Source organism: Terrapene carolina, unplaced genomic scaffold (assembly GCF_002925995.2).
Source record: "Terrapene carolina triunguis isolate 2854851 unplaced genomic scaffold, T_m_triunguis-2.0 Scaffold21, whole genome shotgun sequence".
Taxonomy (NCBI): Eukaryota; Metazoa; Chordata; order Testudines; family Emydidae; genus Terrapene; species Terrapene triunguis.
The window spans coordinates 25,092,361-25,111,686 of NW_020664372.1; the positions used below are offsets into that span (position 1 = coordinate 25,092,361).

The following is a 19,326-nucleotide window of genomic DNA, read 5'->3' on the forward strand; positions in this document are numbered from 1 at the left end:
TTCAGCTAAGCATGAGCTCTCTGCGCCAAAAAAGCAAATGCAATTCTTGGAGGCATATACAGGAAATCTCAAGTAGGAATAGTTATTTTATCTCTGTATTTGGCACTGGTTTAACCACTCCTGGAATAGTGTGTCCAGTTCTGGTGTCCACAATTCAAAAAAGATGTTGATAAATAGGAGAGGGTTCAGAGAAGAGCCAGGAGAATGCTTAATTATTAGAAAACATGCCGTATAGTGATAGACTGAAGGAGCTCAATCTGTTTAACTTATCAAAGAGAAGTTTAAGGAGTGACTTGCTTACAGTCTGTAAGTACCTACATGGGGAACCAATATTTAATAATGGGCTCTTCAGTCTAGCAGAGAAAGGTATGACACAATTCAATGGCTGGAAGTTGAAGACAAATTCAGACTGGAAATAAGGTGTTCATTTTTAAAAATGAGAATAATGAACCATTGGAACAACTTACTAAAGGTTGTGCTGGATTCTCTGTCACTGACAATTTTAAAATCAAGAGTGGATGTTTTTCTAAAAGATATATTCTAGGAATTATTTTGGGGAAGTTTTATGGCCTGTGGTATACAGATTAGATGAGATGGTGACAATGGTCCTTTCTGGCCTTGGAATCTATGATAATGAGCAGTGGGCAATTCAGGAATTTATTTTCTGGACAGCACATTGGGTGGTCTTTTTCTCCCCCTTGCACCTTACCCAACTGTTCCAAGGAATGGAGTGGGATAGGGGGCGAATAAAAGGCACCCAGCAACTGCTTACTTCAGGATATCCGGACTCATGGTCTGAGTAGCCCACATAGGGACACAAAGAGGATGTTACACCTTTGAATCCCCTGAGTGGGTGTATTATCCAAATCACTATGTAACCCCAAATATTCCCGTGGTATAAATGAACCTAAGGATCATCTTATGATTTGGGAGTATAAATTACTGTTATGTATTTTAGGAAAAACAGATATTTTTTAAAATGGATGCCTTTTTAATGCTTAGGGTCCTAATCTCCCCTTTAACCCAGGGCATCAAGAGGATCAAGGTGCAGTAAGAATATTGAAGGGGTAAAAAAAATCACAGAAGTAGGAAAGCAAAGCAGCCACAGAATTCTTCCCTAAGCCTTGTAAGTCCTCAACAAGAACATCTGTATAAATGGGTACCTTTGAGCTCCAAATGATATTGGGGTGTACAGAATGTGTGTTGTGGCTGGCTAGATGGTGGGAAGGAGTCAGGGAGTAGTTTAGGCAGCATGATCCAGTTACAGACATGCAGAATATTGAGCAACACCGCTTGGAAATTAATACTACTCTGAGTTGTATAGTTTTTTGATCTGCAGCTTTTATCCTGCACTCACGAAGAAAGAGGTGATGCACAGCATGCAGACTGGAGAGCCAATCAGCCCCTTTAATTTGAGGCTCCACCCCCCCCACCCGCTGGAGCCCTGAGCCCCCCTGCAGGTGAAGGGGTCCCATCCCGCTTGCCCGAGACACACTGGCCTCCCCCCGGCAGTGCTGGTCTGCCCACTCCAGCCACGCTGGCTGGTACCCCCAGCGCCGGCCCCAGCACCAGGTCAAGTCACCAGTTGGCACCAGCATCGGGCTGACACCAGAGCCACATCGGGCTGGCACCAGAGCCACTCCGGGCCACCCCTGGCCGCCAGTGGGTCCAGGCCCGCTGAAGCTGAGTAAGCCCCAGGCCAGCTTCTGGGTAGAGGGGGAGAAAGGGCGGGGCTTCGGGGTGGAACATTGGCAAGTCTGGGTCAAGGGGGGTTTAGCCTGCCCTGGCCTTTGATACCCACTACCCATGTCTGTGCCCTCTGAGGCCATTCATCTCTTTGCCTCATAAGGGAGCAGTATTAGGTTCTCTACACAGTGACAGATGTAAAGTTGCCCCCTTTCCTTTCCCCCTTCTACAGGTTGTTTGATGAAAAGGGATTATTTGGGCCTAAGGGTGTAATTTATTTTTACTGTGTGGGAATATGTGTACATTGTGCAAGAAAAAGTATATACTCCCCTGCCAAAAAACATTTTAAAAGTAGCCTTGTCTGCTAAAAGAACTTCCTACTTCAAGCTGTTTAAAAATAACCTTTAAAAATTAGAAATCATTCATTAATAAGGTAAAAGATCTTTTACAGAACCATTGAATTATTAACTCAAGCCTTTACTCTAAACTGTTTTGATGGATAAAGCTAATTTATCTCTGTCTTCCTGAGATATTTATGTCATCTGTCTAAACAGCATGAATCACATTTAAAATTGTATTAACTTGTGCCACCTCCCGTGTAAGAAACTGGAGTTGAATCAATTTAGTATAGCTTTCTGGATTCCTAGTCATTCAGAATATCCAATTGATTTTTATTACAGTTTAGTAACTTCACTTTGGAGAAGATTTGAATTCAAGTCCCAGAGACAAAAAACAGAAGTGTAACTTATTGATAGTATTTTCCAACTTGATTACATTTTATATCTTGTGAGGTATAAGTACTGGAGGAAAAAAAATAAGTGCTTTTGAGAGACAAGTATAAAAAGTGTGTGTGTTTGTGTGTCTCTGTGTGTGTGTGTGAGAGAGATTTTTCCTTCTCTTCCACTTAGTTTTCAAATCCTATATTTGTTATTTCTTAATATGGGGATGCCAGAGTGGCTGCATAGTTAGTGAGATTTGTAATTAAACCTCTTTGGGTTTTTTTTTAATGAAGAATTCAAAGGATCTTCCCCAAATTTACAGAACATAATAATTGGTGAGTAAAGATTTTCTGAGGATTTACAAGTAAATCTGCTTAAATAGTTTGTGGGATAAAATTTAAAAGTACTTTAATAAGATTTTTGGGATTACTGTTTCCTTTGTAGACTGTCTATCTGAAGAACCACAGTTCCCAGAGAACCAAAAATTCTCATTCTCTCTGTTAAATAGGCTACAGTTGAAGAAACTAAGATGTAATTAAGAAAATTTATTAACAATATTGTCTCTAATTATTTTGATTATACTTAGGGCCAGGGTATTCTGAAGTAGTGTTATCGTGACATCAGAAGTAATTCAACCAGTCATTGGCATTCCTCTCTAGTTCATTTGTATGCTGCAGTTGTATTGTTTCTGCAGCTGCAGCAGGAGAAAGGGCAATACTGTGTGGAAATGGGCTCAAAGTTCTAAAAGGCCACTAGGCCTGAGATCATTTACAGTGCTGTGTCTAATCCACATATATTTGTGTCTTCCATCTGTCATAACTAGAACTGGGCAAAATTTGGAATTTATGTTCCATGGGAAATTCAGAAAATTTCAAAATTTGTTTTTATTCAGAATCTGAACGAAAAGGGAAAAAAAATAAATTTCTTGTTAAATGAATTTTTGATTTAGTATTTTGTTTCTGATCAATCAACCATTGTTTAGATTTTGAATGTATTTTAATTTCTTTATTTTAAATTATATTCAATTTGAATTTGTATTTGTATTTGTATTCGTTTCAACCTTAAAGACATGCTTCATCTTGATTTCTTTCAAAGAAATTTCATCGAAATCAACACGTTCCCATGAATGTTTCAGTTTTGACAAATTTGAATTTTGTGATGGACAAATGTTGTGTCAGAAAACATTCAGCCAGCTGTAGTCATAATATAATTTTCTCCATAACTTTTTTCCCCCCAAAAAACCTGGGAAATCCATAAACTAAAACTCCCTTGTGAGACAGTTACGTTTGCTATCCTATATGTTAAGATTACTACCAAAACCACTTCAAACTCTCCCTCCCCAGGAAGTGAACGATTAGATCATCATTTAATTAACATCCAAGCAGAAATGTCAAATGTAATGCATGTTCACCCACAGAACATATTCACAAAGCTCCAAAATCCAAACAAAAACAGAAACAGTGGTGATGGTGTCATAGGTTTCACCCCCACTCTGAACTTTAGGGTACAGATGTGGGGGCCTGCACAAGAACCCCTAAGCTGAATTACCAGCTTAGATCTAGTTTTGCTGCCACCACCCAAATATTTGAGTCATTTGGGAAACTCTGTCTTCCCCCCAAAAATCTTTCCCTCCCAAGTACTATAACCCTTCCCTGGGTAGCCTTGAGAGACTCCTCCACCAATTCCCTGGTGAACACCGATCCAAACCCTTGGATCTTAAAACAAGGAGGAATTACTCATTTCTCCCCCCCTTTTTCCCCCACCAATTCCTGGTGAGTCCAGATCCAACCCCCTTGTATCTTAACTAAGGAAAAAATCAATCAGGTTCTTAAAAATAAGACTTTTAATTAAAGAAAGAAAGGTGACAGAAAAACCTCTGAGAGATTAGCATACAAACTACTCTCACAGACAACAGATTCAAAACACAGAGGATGTTCCCCTGGGCAAAACCTTAGATATACAAAAGAAATCCCAATTTGATTATTCCTCTAATTGCACAAGACAAGTTACAAAAGAAAATAAACATAAACCTATTTATTCCTTTTCTAATACTCACTACTCTGATAAGAGGCTGATTCCTTGATCTTTTCCACTCCGGTCAAAACTGAAACTGACTTAGACAAAGGGAACTTCCCTCCTTCCTTTTGAAACATCTTGTCCCCCCATTGGTTCCTCTGGTCAGGCGTCAGCTAGGCTAGGTGAACTTCTTAACCCTTTACAGGTAAAAGAGGCATTAACCCTTAACTGTCTGTTTATGACAGATGGGTATAAGACTCAGGTTGGGAATGTGTTTGTCTTTCTGTTGTAGGTATGTGTCATGAATATTGACTGGAGTAGAAGTAGGGATGTGATCTTATTTCTGTACAAACATTGGTAAGACTGCTACAAGAATACTGTGGCCAGTTCTGGTGTCCACACTTCAAGAAGGATGTGGAAATACTGGTGGGAGTTTAAAAGAGGGCCACAAAGATGATCTAGGGAAAAGAAGCTTTATGATGTGAGGCTTAAGGAGCTCAACCTATTCAGCTTATCAAAGAGAAGGTGTGAGAGGTGAATTGATCACATTAGTCTTAGTTTTACTCAAGTTATTGGGCTCAATGTAGGCGTAACTGTGTGAAATGTAATGGCCTTTGATATTCAGGAGATCAGACTAGATCACATTATATCACACTGATAACCGTGAGCATAATTAACCATCGGATCAATTTGCCAAATGTTGTGGTGGATTCTCCATTACTTGCAGTTTTTTAATCAAGATAGGATGTTTTTCTAAAAGATGTGCTCTGGGAATTATTTTGGGGAAGTTCTATGGCCTGTGTTATACAGGAGATCGGAATAGATGATCACAATAGTCCCTCCTGGCCTTGGAATCTATGAATCTATGATCTGCTGGTCCCTTCTGGCCTTAAACTCTATGAAACTATAAAATCCATCAGGAGGTGGTAGCAAATATCCATCAAGAGGTGGCAAGCCTCAGTTGTCAAAACTGGTTACTGGGAGTTGAAAGTTTCATTACCAATTTCCATTCTGGAGCCTATGTAAAGTTCTGTGCATAAAGTTCTGCGTGCCAGGGTCTGCACATGCACACACACATTGAGTTTCTCATGTTTTACTCTTATGGCAGTAGAAAGCAAAGTTGGCAAAGTGTAGTGCTTGGTGTTTGGAAGCCAGATTTTGGCTGCTCTTGCATGGTGTGCAGGTAAAAATAGGGAAAAAGTGCAGGGAAACCTTTCTCTGCCTTTGGGCAACTGTATGGTGACAGCCAGAATCCTGGTGCTTGTGCTTCTTGAACCCCAGATGCACAGAGTTAGTGCACTCAGTGACATCACATGTCCCAGTAGGGCAAGACTGTATGGAGTGAGGGTGATGCCATGGACTTCTTCCTCTAGTCACAGATTGGAAATTCTAGGCTGGCACTTGGCAGTGCATCTTGTTCCTCCAAAAAGGCAGTGGAAGAACTGCTCCTGAGCATGCTCAGCAAAAGCACGGCAGGCAGAATACGTTCAGCCACTGCTGCTGGTGTGGTGCACTTCTTCAACCCTCTGTCAGGGTGGCCAAGTAAAGCCATAGCAGAACTCAAGCTGTGTATGCTTCAGCATTTGAAAACTCTGTTTGGATATCTCAAGGTAAGTCTATACTGAAGGGAAAAAATGTGGCAGAGAGTCTCAGAGCCCAGGTCAACTGACTTGGGCTTGCGGGGCTTGCACTATGGGGATAAAAATTGCAATGTAGATATCCCTCCACCCCAACTTGCTGGGCGTCAGAGCCTGGGCTCTGGACTGAGCCCAAGCATCTACAGTGCAATTGTTATCCCCATTTGCAGTGCAGACATACCCTAACACTCCTGATTCTAAGGCACTTTTTCAAGCTTGCAGAAGCCAGGTGCAAACAAGGAATTGATGAGAAAGTTGCTTCCTTTTCACTCCTGCCTCCAGCCAGCCATTGCTGTTGGTCCCAATTCCCCACCAGCACCGAGCAGAACTGGAGCAGTCTGGTGAGCAGACTACCCGTCCCATACAGAGCCTTGGAGGTGCCAAAGAGAGGAAGGAAGGCACTTCAGTCAAAGCCAAAAGAAATGTCTTCCATGCTGGGAACAGGCAGGGCCACCCAGAGGATTCAGGGGGCCTGGGGCAAAGCAATTTCGGGGGCCCCTTCCATAAAAAAAAGTTGCAATACTATAGAATACTATATTCTCGGGGGGCCCCTGTGGGGCCCAGGGCCTGGGGCAAATTGCCCCACTTGCCCTTCCCCCTCCCCCGGGTGGCCCTGGGAACAGGAACTCTGTTCTGTACTCTCGACTTGTTCTCTGCTGCAGTCTGAGTCCACACTTTGCTTAGAGAAGAAACATATACCCATCAGACTGGAAATGTGATGATTAGATGGCCCCTTACAGACACACACCCTTCTAATGCCTGAGGGCATGAATGTAAAATGGGACAGCCCTGTTAACCCACTCCCCACTTATCAATATGTAGACCCTAGTGGCCCTCCCTTACTAGAGCCAAGTATCTGAGTTCCCTGTCCCCCAAAGCCTGAGAGGAGGGGTGAACATCCTTTTTGCTCTGCCCAGCTTCCTTTCCCCAACAGACCTGGGAAGGGTGGGGAAGTACCTGCTCCCCTTGCAGGTCTGAAGGAGAGGGGAAGTTGCTCATGGTCATTCTCTCTACCACTCCTGCAAGCCTGAGAGGAGAGTGAAGGACCCCACAGCCCTACCACGCTTATAGGCCTGAGAGGGGCTATGAGGATCCCAGTTGCCCTGCCTGTGCTGAAGGGAGAGTGGGTATGTTCCCAGCAGTCCTGCCCCTGCAGCCTGGAGCAGAAGCTGAAGAGTAGCCCTGCAAAAAGGTCCCTGATTTTTGGGAAGAATTTATTAGGGCAGGGGTAACATGAATTTATTTGGGAGGACATGTAGATTGGTTGGAAATATGTTTCAATCTCAAACTTCCCAATTTATTTATGATGATGACAAATACCTTGGTTTTAAAAATATTTAAAAAATACATTTATTTATGTATTTAAAAAAAATTGCTGTAATTTAAAATATCCAGTCTGTGCAGTTGAAATAAAACCTTCAGTTCATGGTAACTATATTTTTAATACTCCCAAGCTAAATGTAAAATTATGCATTATGTGCTATTCTATCTCTACATACAGATGTATCTGAGTCTTTTGGGATAAAAAGAGGATAATTAAAATCTCAATTGTGAAAACCATTCCTCCTTTATTTGCACTCATTTAAGGGAACTAAGTAAGACAATATATTATGCAAATTCTGATAGTTTTATCCTACAATGATGAAGTTTTGTTTCTACCAAACCTTGTACAATATTTTTAATGTCAGAAATATCCTCCAGAGGGCAACATTTTGACTTTTTTTTTATCAGTAATTTGACTTTTTAGTGTGTTACTGTTTCTAAAGCTACTGATTTATAATATATTATGTGATCCAGGTCTTCCTTCTGCTATTACTATAATAAAACAACAAATACTGGACATTTTCCCCTAAAAAGAGCATTATACGTTATGTACAATGTACAGCGTTGATGTTAGCCTTAAGCAGTTTCTTAAAATAATATTATTTTTTAACAGCTAATATGTAACAAGGGCTGCCTCTTCTAGAACAATGATCTTTTCAAGTGAAATAATTTTGTATAGCGGTATGTGATTAGGTGATTTTGAAATTGCTGCTATCAATCACACTGACCATAGTTTATATAGAAACTAGCAAAGTATTTACTCCTTACAGCAATATGATGAATAAAAGGGATATCACTTGTAAGAAATATTTAGATGATATAGTTATATGTGTGTATTATATATGTGTGTGTATGTATGAATGTGTGTATAGAAGTATATTATATATAAACACGATCATTTAACTTTTCTGTCATCTAACTGTCATAACAGTTTAAAATCTGATAAAATAACATTGGCAGTACTGATTTTTGAATTTATTTTCTGAGGGCATGTCTTAATATTTTTAGATTTGTTCTGACTAATTCTTCATTTGGAGCTTTATTGAATGGTATAGCACAGGGATGGGGAACTTTTTTTCTATCGGGCCACTGACCCACAGAAAAAATCAGTCGCAGGCCACACACAGCCCTGTGGGGGGTGGGGGGGCGCGGAGGCTCGGAGCTTCCCCTAGGCTCTGGGGTGGGGCCAGAAATGAGGGGTTCAGGGTGTGGGAGGGGGCTCCAGGCTGGGGAAGGGGGTTGGGGTGAAGGAGGAGGTTTGGGGTCCGGGCTCCGGGAGGGAGTTTGGGTGTGGGAGGGGGTTCCGACCTGGGGCAGGGGGTTGGAGTACGAGTGGGGGTGTGGAGTCTGTGAGGGAGTTAGAGTGGGGCGGGGTTCCAACCTGGGGCTGGGCGTTCGGGGTGCGGGCTCCATCTGGGCAGCGCTTAACTCAGGCAGCTCCCAGTCGGCAGTGCAGCAGAGCTAAGGCAGGCTCCCTGCCTGCCCTGGCTCCTTGCTGCTCCCAGAAGTGGCCGCCATGTTCAGCCCTGAAATGGAGGGGCCAGGGAGCTCTGCAAGGTGTGCACTTCCACCTATGCTGTGGGTCTCTACTTCCAAGAGGCCGCTCCAGCTATGCAGAGGGTGGCCCCCAGAAAAGACTGTTTATGTGGACCGGGATAGCCCGGGAATCTTCCATGGAGATCTCTAGGAAACTTTCATGGAGGTACTCTGCAATTCTTTGCAGAAGGTTTCTGGAGAGGGCAGCCTTATTTCTTCCACCATGGTAGGACACTTTCCCATGCAACTCCTGAATTAATTCTGCTGGCTTCATTGCAGTACACAGCATAGCAGCATAAGGACCAAGTCTATACCCAGACCTTGCAGCATCTCCTCCCTTTCCACTTCTGTTACCCTCAGGAGACTGATATCACATAGGGTCACCTAGAAGAAACAGGGGAAGTTTTCATTAAAAGTGCTCATACAACAAACAATAGAGCATGTAGACCCCCACCCCACATGAATTCCAGATCGCCAAACCACGCTGCCTTTAATGTGGGCTTGGCATGGATCGGCATGTAGTTGATACCAGACTGGGGGTGGGCTTCCTGTGTTTTTCTCCCACTCTTTCGGAGGCCCCCCAGTGTGAAATTTCACAATTTGGGAGAGAAAACGCTCCCTGCCCCCTGTTCTTAAACAACATCCCATGTTGCTAGGGGGAAGGGCTGTTGTTCAACTAGCTACCAATGCTCCCGACATAAGTCTGCCACAAACTTCAGCAAAAGTTCAGTCACCCCTGACTCAAGGGGCCTACTCACCATGGCTGGAACAGCAAAACAGCTCACTGAATGGGTGGGGATTCTGATTATGTTATGGCTTGCACCTAGCGTAATAAGGGGTTTGAATTTTGTTTTTATTTTTATAAAAACAGCCTTGCTCTGGAAACGTTGTATGCATTTACAATGGTTGCTTTGTTCTTTTCCATGCCTTAAAGCTGGGAAATGTGTCCTTCGCTGCGTTATCAACACCTGTACAGGGACCTTCACTGATTAGAAGGAGAAAGAGGACGCGGGAGGACATGTTCACCAAGATAATGAACACCTCAGGGATAGCTGACACACAGCTCAGAGCCTGGAGGATTTCACTGACTGAGAAATTAGACGTGGACATGGAGAGCAGGAAAGCATCCCAGGAGCATAAGCGTGGCATGCGGGATGAGATGCTTCGGCTTATGAGGGACCAATCAGTCATGTTGAGGTGTTGCGTTGAGCTGCAGGAATAGACGCAGGAGGGTAGAGTCCCTCTGCAGCCCCTGCTGAACCGCCAGTCAGCATCGCCTGGCTCACAACCTCCCTCCAGCATGTCCCTGTGGCCCACGCCGCTTCCCGCAGCTCCCCTTAGCCGGGAACGGTGAACTGCGGCCACTGGGAGCTGCAGGCAGCCGTGTCTGTGGACGGTCAATGTAAACACTGTCTTGTGGCCCACCAGCGGATTACCCGCAGGTTACACATTACTGATTTACCTACTCCGAATTGATTCCCCACTGACCGGTAACTGTCTGGCATTGCAAGCTTCCATACAGCGATCGCCACTTGCTTCTGCACTGTCAGAGCAGGTCTCATTTTTGTGTTGCTGAACTGCAGGGCATGGGAAAGCGCTGCACAAAGTTCCTGGAAAGTGTCCTTCTGCATTCGAAAGTTCTGCAGCCACTGCTCGTCATCCCATACCTGCAAAATGATGCGGTCCCATCAGTCAGAGCTTGTTTCATGTGACCAGAAACAGTGCTCAACCGTGTGCAGCTGCTCTGAGACTGCCAGCAGCAACTGTGAATTGCACTCCACCTACACAATGAGCATGGTGTAGTCACGCACAATCAACTTAATTAATTTGGAGGCTCGCGGTCAAATTACATAAAGTCGACTTTATTTTGTAGTGTAGACATGCACTCAGACTTCCTCCCTGGGTGCTGCAGGGCATCACCAAATGTCTTACCCCTCTTACTCTGGTCTAGATCCCCATCAGCAAAAAGTTTTTGAGCATGCACCCCCTGCCCCCGGCCAAACGGAAAAAAAAAAAAAAAAAAAAGCTGTTCGGACTCTCAGCCGAACTGCCGGGGGGCGGGTGGGGAAGTCCTCCTGCCGCGCACCCTGAAGGATCCTCTTGCGCACCCCACTTTGGAGACGACTGGTCTAGATCACAGACTGGCGAACTGGCCCATAATAACCAGAAAAAGAGAGAGGCTAACTTAAGGACTTCACACTCAGATTTTTTCATTTTTAAGAGCCATTATCAAAATATTTTCAAATGTTTGTTTTTCTAAAATTTCTGCATTCATTTCTGTTCTTTGGAAAGGCCCTGGTGACTAGAGCTATGTGGATAATGGATCTCCTGTTTGCTAGCAATTCTGAAAAACAGGGAAGAATAAGTGCTTTAGGTCAAACAAAGTGGTTTGTTTAGATTTTGACCGTTTTAAGATGCTCATGATTGTTTTTTAATAAAATTATAGGAAATTGGAAAAAATCATTTTGAATTGAAAAATTGAAATGTTTCATTTTGAACATGTGGCAGCAAAAATGTTTGTTTTTTTTAATTGTCTTTGTTTTTTTGACTGCACCAACATGACAAAACCAACACGAATTAGTTACTGAATCTGAATTTTTTTGCTGGAAAAAAATTTAAGATAATTTTTTTTTGCTCACCTCTTAACCTGAGCCTAAGAAGGAGCCAGAATTTATCAATGTACATTGCCAAAGAGCCACGGTAATAAGTCAGCAGCTCCCCCCCCCCACTCCCAGCGCCTCCCGCCCACCAGGGCCTCCCCCTCCACCTCCCCCTCCCTCCCGATCAGCTGTTTCGCAGCATGCAGGAGGCTCTGCGTGGGAGGAGGAGGAGCAAGGGCATAACAGGCTCAAGGGAGGGGGCAGGAAGGGGTGGACTGGGGGCAGGGCCTGTGGCAGAGCCAGGGGTTCAGCAGTGAGCAGACCCTGTCACATTGGAAAGTTGGCGCCTGTAGCTCCAGCCCTGGAGTCGGTGCCTATACAAGGAGCCACATATTAACTTCTGAAGAGCCGCGTGTGGCTCCGGAGCCACAGGTTGGCCACCCCTGCTCTGGACTGTGTTATCACAAATAATGGCTAAGTTTTTAGTTATCAAAAGTGAGTGAAATCCTAGAAGTAAAAAAAATCAGAAAAAATTACCTCCATCTGAAAGGCTGGGAGATTTTTTGGGAATTGTTTTTTGTTTGTTTGTTTTGAAGATGATTTGTCTTGGAATAAGCTGGATCTCAAATGTCCAACAGGAGAATATGCCTATAACATTTTTTTCCCCTTGTCACTGCAGGTTATTCCTAGAAATGTAAATTGAAATTCCACCAGAGGCAATATATCTAATGTAGTTGCTTAGTGAACCAAGGGCTTTATTTAAGAACTTGGTGCACTGCAAGGTCAACTTCTCAAGTACAGCTTTAAACTCAGTGCCTGATGGAGAGTGCCTCAGAAAAATATATGAAAAATTGTTTAAAAGAAGCACAATTCCTTACATAAGAATGGCCAAACTGGGTCAGACCAATCATCTATTTAGCCCAGTATCCTGTCTTCTGACAGTGGCCGGTGCCTGATGCTTCTGAGAAAATAAACAGAACAGGGCAATTATTGAGTGATCCATCCGCTATTGTCCAGTCTCAGCTGCTGGCTGTCAGAGGTTTAGGGGCACCCAGAGCCTCAGGTTGCCTCCCTGACCATCTTGACTAATAGCCCTTGATAGACCTATCCTCCCTGAACTTCATTCTTTTTTTAACCCGCGTATACTTTTACCTTTCACAACATCCCATGGCAATGAGTTGCACAGGTTGACTGTGTGTTGTGTAAAGAAGTACTTCCTTATGTTTGTTTTAAACCTGCTGCTTATTAATTTCATTGAGTGACCCCCTAGTTCTTATGTTATGTGAAGGGTAAATAACACTTCTTTATTCACTTTCTCCACACCATTTATTATTTTATAGACCTCTATCATATCCCCCTGAGTCATCTCTTTTCTAAGCTGAACTGTCTCCTTTTTTTTAATCTCTCCTCATATGGAAGCTGTACCATATCCCTAGTCATTTTTGTTGCCCTTCTATGTATTTTTTCCAATTCTAATATATCTTTTTTTAGCTGGAGAGACCGAACTGCATGCAGTATTCAAGGTGAATGCATCCCAGGGATTAATATAGTGGCATTATATTATATTTTTGTTCTTATTATCGCTCTTTCCTAATGGTTCCTTATTGATTTATTTTCTTGTCTAGATGGCAGGGGGGAGGGATAGCTCAGTGGTTTGAGCATTGGCCTGCTAAACCCAGGGTTGTGAATTCAATCCTTGAGAGGCCCATTTAGGGAAGTGGGGTAAAAACTGTCTGGGGATTGGTTCTGCTTCAAGCAGGGGGTTGTCAAAGGCTTTCTGGAAATCTAAGTACACTATGTCCACTGGATCCCCCTTGTCCACATGTTTGTTGACCCCCTTCAAAGAACTCTAATAGATTAGTAAGACACAATTTCCCTTTACAGAAACCATGTTGACTTTTGCCCAACAATTTATGTTCTTCTAGGTGTCTCACAATTTATTCTTTACTATTGTTTCAACTAATTTGCCTGGTACTGACATTAGACTTACCGGTCTGTAATTGCCGGGATCACCTCAACACCTTTATGAGAAACAAGAGTATTATTAATCCCCACTTTTACAACAGGAGGATCTAAGTGACTTGCCCAAAGTCATGCAGACAGTCTGTGGCAGAACCAGGAAATGAACCCAATCTACTGAATTCCAATTTGGTGCCTTAACCAAAAGACCAAATCTATTCTGTGTCTATCTTTTAGACTGTAAACTCTTGGGAATGAGAACTATATTTTTGTGTCCTGTTAGTGCTCAACAAATACAATAAGTACAATAAATGAGACATGCATCTACAAATACACTCTTACAGTCTTACCCCTCTTACTCTGGTCTAGATCCCAGACTGGCGAACTGGCCCGTAATAAACAGAAAAAGAGAGAGGCTAACTTAAGGACTTCACACTCAGATTTTTTCACTTTTAAGAGTGATTATCAAAATATTTTCAAATGTTTGTTTTTCTAAAAGAGACATGCATATACATGTACAGTCACACTCTTAAGTTTTCTCCTTTGTGCACTAATGTATTTTGATTCATGTCTATCTCCGATGACTGAGAGAGATTGCTGCCAGGCCAAGAAAGGGAAAGTATGCAGCAGTTGCCACTGAGTTGCTGTATTGTTTAGTTAAAGGAACAATAGCGAAAAAAGTATTTCTCCTTTTTATTGCAGCTTCTTTTCTTTACCAGCAGAGATTGAGCCAGTAAATCATCAGGGAAGCTGGGATGGAAGAAGCCTTAGCTGCTGTCCGGAGTATTCTTTAAAACGGAGAAGGAAATGGCTTTTAGTTGTTTGTTTTATTTTGTTTTGGTTTAACTCCACTAGGGCTTATCTTCCTTTACCAGTGAGGGTTATGCCATTAACCACCACTGAAGCAGGAAAATGTTATGTAAATATTATGCCCCCTATTCTCTTTCTGCTGGCATTACCTTTTTCATGTGCAAACAGAGATCATATGAACAAGTCATCAGACAAGTCTTTAACAAATATTTTTATATTATTTACTTGATTTATTTATTTGTTTATTTAAAAAGAACTGAATAATGATGTTCTTTAACATGTCCTTTAATTATTGAACTGTGTCTTTGGACCACCGGAGACAGCAAATACAAAATGTATTTAATTAGCAAATAAACTGGTTTTACATCATGAAAGCAATTTATTTACAATAGCTTATTTAAATTCCCGTATATTAGCAGAAGGTGTGTTGTACTTTAATGTTGTTGTTTCTAACTGCAGACAAATTGACATATTTAAAATCAACTGTTGTAAGATTTTATTGATGAGAAATTAAGTGACCCATTTAGAATTCTCACCTGACAATTAGATAGATGCCCTTTGTGTGCAACTGTTTGAAGCCATATGTTGTTCTGGATAGACTAGTTTATACAAGATCATACATAGTCTAAAAGTGTAAAGAGGAAACTGGAAATTAACTGACTGTAATTTATGCTTAACGATTAATTTGGAATACAGTGGTTCAACTGCAGCATAAATGAACAGTGCAGTCAGTGATCTAGTCAGAAATCTTTTAAGACATTTAAAGGATTTGTAAAAACCTATTGGACCTTGTATAAAGAAAAAGTAGTTGAAATGACACACTTTGCTCATGGTTCACATGAATATCTTTGCTCTGCAAGATATTGCAAAAGACATGTAGTGTACAGATCTCCGCTGATATACACCATACCATCTATTGATGGAAGAAGCAGTTGGATTGGTCCTTGAAGCTCTTGCAGTGTTAACCTACCAAGCAATGATACTCATGAAATATACATCCCATTGTCTTTAAACACTATCAGAAGCTCTTGCTATCATTTTATTGAGATAATAATGGTTAGCAATTAAAATACTAAAAAAAAAAAGGTTTTCAGGCTATAAATATTGTTTATGTATTAGTAGTCTAATTCTGTAATCCCTTTTTAAAATAGCCATTCAGGACTATCAAAATAATGTACTCTGAAACTAAAGTTACATACATTTAAAATCTCTCTTCAAAGTTAATTTAAACTGTTTCTAGCTTTTAGAAAAGCAGTCGTGTTTATAATTGTTCAAATGTGACTTAAAGAGAATCTGTTAAGGATGTCAACTTTAAATGTTTTTGATGCAACTGTAGCTTTTTTAAAAAGTAGATTAGAAAAGATGAGTTAGAATGATAACTGATTTTGACACTGTTTCCTTAAATTCCTAGGCCATGGAAAGTGTGACTGTGGGAAATGCAAATGTGATGAAGGCTGGTATGGTGACTCTTGTCAGTACCCAACTACTTGCAACCTTACACGGAAGAAGAGCAATGAAATGTGTAAGAATTCTCAAGATATTATCTGTTCTAATGCAGGTAAGATATTTTCCTTAATGGTTAAAGTTCTTCCTGTGTTACCTTGTATATTGTGATGACATTTGACATGGTTTAATTAAAACTTCACAGAATATGGTTTTAAAGATTGTTTGGTATACTTATAGAGACATACTAAACTTCTGTGAAATTCTATTCGTCAGCATGTGTGTGTAATGGAATTCAGATAATACAATGAAAATGAGTCAGCAGGCTGAGTCTTTCCTTTGAAATTGACATGGACTCCAGCTGTTCTGAATGACTTCTTCATCCAGAAAAATCAGTGGGAAAAATGTAACCCAAACTGTAGTATGCAGATTGCTAGACATGATATGCAATGCTAGTTTAAACTTTTTATAAGGATTTATGTGAAAATATTTTTATGACTTTTAAATTACCTCTAAAGTGTACTCAAAATGCTTTCTTTAGTATCCTGGCTCATCCATAACTATTTTAAATTGATGAAAACTCCAGCTGTGCCAGATGTTTTACTCATCAAAAGGATGTGGTAACAACATTTACACTGAGAGGGGCTTAGATTTTTTTTTTGTTTTGGTCAGATGCAAAGGAGGCATTTGCAAACATCCCTTCTGGAAATTTAAACAGGAGCTTTAACACTGATTATTAAAACTTGCTATCACAAAACATTTGCCATGTAATTTTGGTTATGGAACCTCCAGCCAAAACCCTTCTACATTCTGAGCTGTTGTAACTCTTTTTATCCTTTGTTTAAGTTTTATGATTCGTGCTGACCTCCGTGGGAATTACCAAGTAGATAAACAGGGGAAGATACAACTATCTTGAAGATCCAGCTGCACAGCCTTAAAATTTTGGTGGACATTTGCAGGCAATCTGAACTGAAATCAGATTCTGCTGATTAACATTCACAAATCTCTATGTGAATCTGGCAGTGGGAGGAGTTGCCAAGTTCACACTTTTGCCCAACATTGCCAGTATTTTAACTTACATTTAAGCCCATACACGTATGTAATTTTATACTTACGGGATAGTTCTCTTACTCATTTTGGCATTTTGGCACTAAACTAATGACTAAGCATTGTCATTCCTTTGCTGGAGATAACATAGACTGCAAAAGTACTAGGAATTATTTTAGCTGAATCTAATCCATGTTTGATATGATACTTGTTACTTGACTATAGGCAGGAGAGAAATTAAGGCAGGACTGTTTGGTGAAGACTCAATCAGCTGCTTAAGGGTAAGACTGAGAGCTCAATTTTAAAAAGGGAGGCAGTTTGTGTGCAGGCAAAGCTCTCATTAAAGACTAGGTTTTCTTGTAATCAGAGCTGCACTCTCTCTCCTTTTGCTTTTCTGTTTATACAAAAACCTTTAGTTTCTGCCTCTTTCTTCAAGTGGGGCACCTTAAAACGTGACAGTAAAACCCAGAGTTGTGGAAATTCTCTTTGTGAAAGATATCTGGTTACTGGACCTAGGTTTGTTCTATGTAGTCAGTTTATATTGTCATGTTTTGGTATTTTCTTCAATGCAATAGTGAAACACTCTCCTACATCTTGTCAGATATTGAGATATTGATGGGCAAAGGGAAGTGTTGAACAATAGAGAGTCATTATCAAGTCTTACATCAGAAATGAGCCATGATCCAATGTGTCAGAGAGAGAGAGAGAGATGAGAGAAACTACAAAAACAAAGTAACTGACTTACCACTTTGAACAAGAGAAGGACCACGACTTGGTTATAAAGCTACATCTACACAGCTCCCTCTTTGCTAAACATCATATAGACCCAGATTATCAAAGGCGGCCCGAGCAATTGTGGAAACAGATAACATACACACATGTTTAAATTAGACACACAAATAACTCACATATATGTGTAAATGTTAAGCAGAGCATTCTTCTGTGAGGTGTTCCAGGATCTGCACCACCTACCTGTTTCTTTCTGGGTGGAGTTTAAAATACTGTTTTTGATAAAGACCTAAATGAGGGTTTGGCTCTCAACATGAGATATCATCAGTTGTGATCAGCTGAAATGCATGAGCTGAAGCCCCCTCATGGTAAAAGAGAGGATGCTGCTAGGAGAGCTTTCTCCCTGAGCACCTCTTTCCTTTTGAATTCACTCTCCCCCATCTCTTGGCTGGAGATGGCCTGAGTCTGTTCATTTCTGAGATTCACTGAAAAACCCAACCAGCTGAGCAGCCATTTGAGCTGGCTGAGATTGGAAGGATTTGGAGTAGGTTGTGGGACTTGAGGCAGGAATGTTTTTAGTTTTGTAATGTCTTTTGTTTACTGGCTATGATTGGTGTTGTGCGGGTTTGGCCACTGGGCTGCTCCTATCATTTTGTTTAGTTATGGACTATGTTTTTTTAAATATTTGTCAGATTGCCTAGCAGCTGGAACGGGTATCTGATATATGTGTGACACTGAAGTAACAAGTATATCATCGTGTATTTATTGCAAGTACTTGCCCAGTTAGGCACCAGGTCTTTCACTCAGGGAGTTGACCTTCATTGCTTTATTCTTAGACTCTAGAGTTCATATCTGAAGCAGAAAGAAATATATATATATTTTCAAAAACACAAGCCTACCATGATGATAGGAGCCCAACTGCCCAATACATTTTCTATAAATGCATGCACACAGTTGTGCATAAAGCTGGTTGAATAACTTGTAATGAATGCATTTTTTCTCCTTTTCTATTTGTGAATCATCTGCTGAGAAATTGGAGTTTTCTTGAAGTTATTCATTATCCAACATTGTTCGCTAATGAACTTCAACAAATAATTCTAGATCTGTAGCTTATTTGTAATCAAGTTCTTGTCATTGTTTTTAAATTCAAGTTGTTTAGCTTAGGCATGTAGATCACATGGCATGTTTCTATTCCCAGTCTGAACGAGTGTGACACTCAGTCTAGTTTCTATTGTAAATACAGATCTGAATTTAAAAATTGATATCTGCAATAGTATCATGTATTATTAGCTTGCATGTGATGCTTTGGATACCAGTTTTTATTCCAGTAATCTCATCTACTGAATTTTGGTGGAAAGCAAATACACAAGAGGCATGAACACAGCTGAAGCAAACTCCTAGATAACTTTGGAATGCAAATTGCTGATTTTCTTATGTTTATTCTGGTAGTGCCTGGGGCCCCATTATGCTAGGAATTGTACAAACACAGAACAAAAAGACAGTGTCTGCCCCAGCGAGCTTACAGTTTAAGACAAGAGACAACAGATGGATGTAGACAGACGGATGGGGGAGTACAAGGAGACAATAAGACAGTATTGTCCAGCATGATGAGCTGTGGTCTCAATGCACCAGCAGGGAAAAGGGAAGGGATATAACATATGAGCAGAGTCATCAGAATGATGATCAGCAGATGTTATGTTAGTTCCACAAGTTTTTGTTTTGTTTTGTTATTTAAGCCCTAAGTTGCTTAAGTGAGTTATTTTAACTCAGAAAAATGCAAAACAATGAACTTAAGATCTAAAAAATGAAAGAATGGCACCA

The 19,326-nt window shown here is 41.0% G+C and overlaps 1 protein-coding gene across 1 annotated transcript in view; it reads left to right on the forward strand.

The window, feature by feature from the left end:
- ITGBL1 (integrin subunit beta like 1) overlaps nucleotides 1-19,326 on the forward strand; it is a 193,984-nt gene that overhangs the window by 86,520 nt on the left and 88,138 nt on the right. Inside the window, exon 3 of the mRNA XM_026656898.2 lies at nucleotides 15,698-15,844. Within this exon, the coding sequence (XP_026512683.1) occupies nucleotides 15,698-15,844 (147 nt within the window). The remainder of the gene's footprint in view (nucleotides 1-15,697; nucleotides 15,845-19,326) is intronic.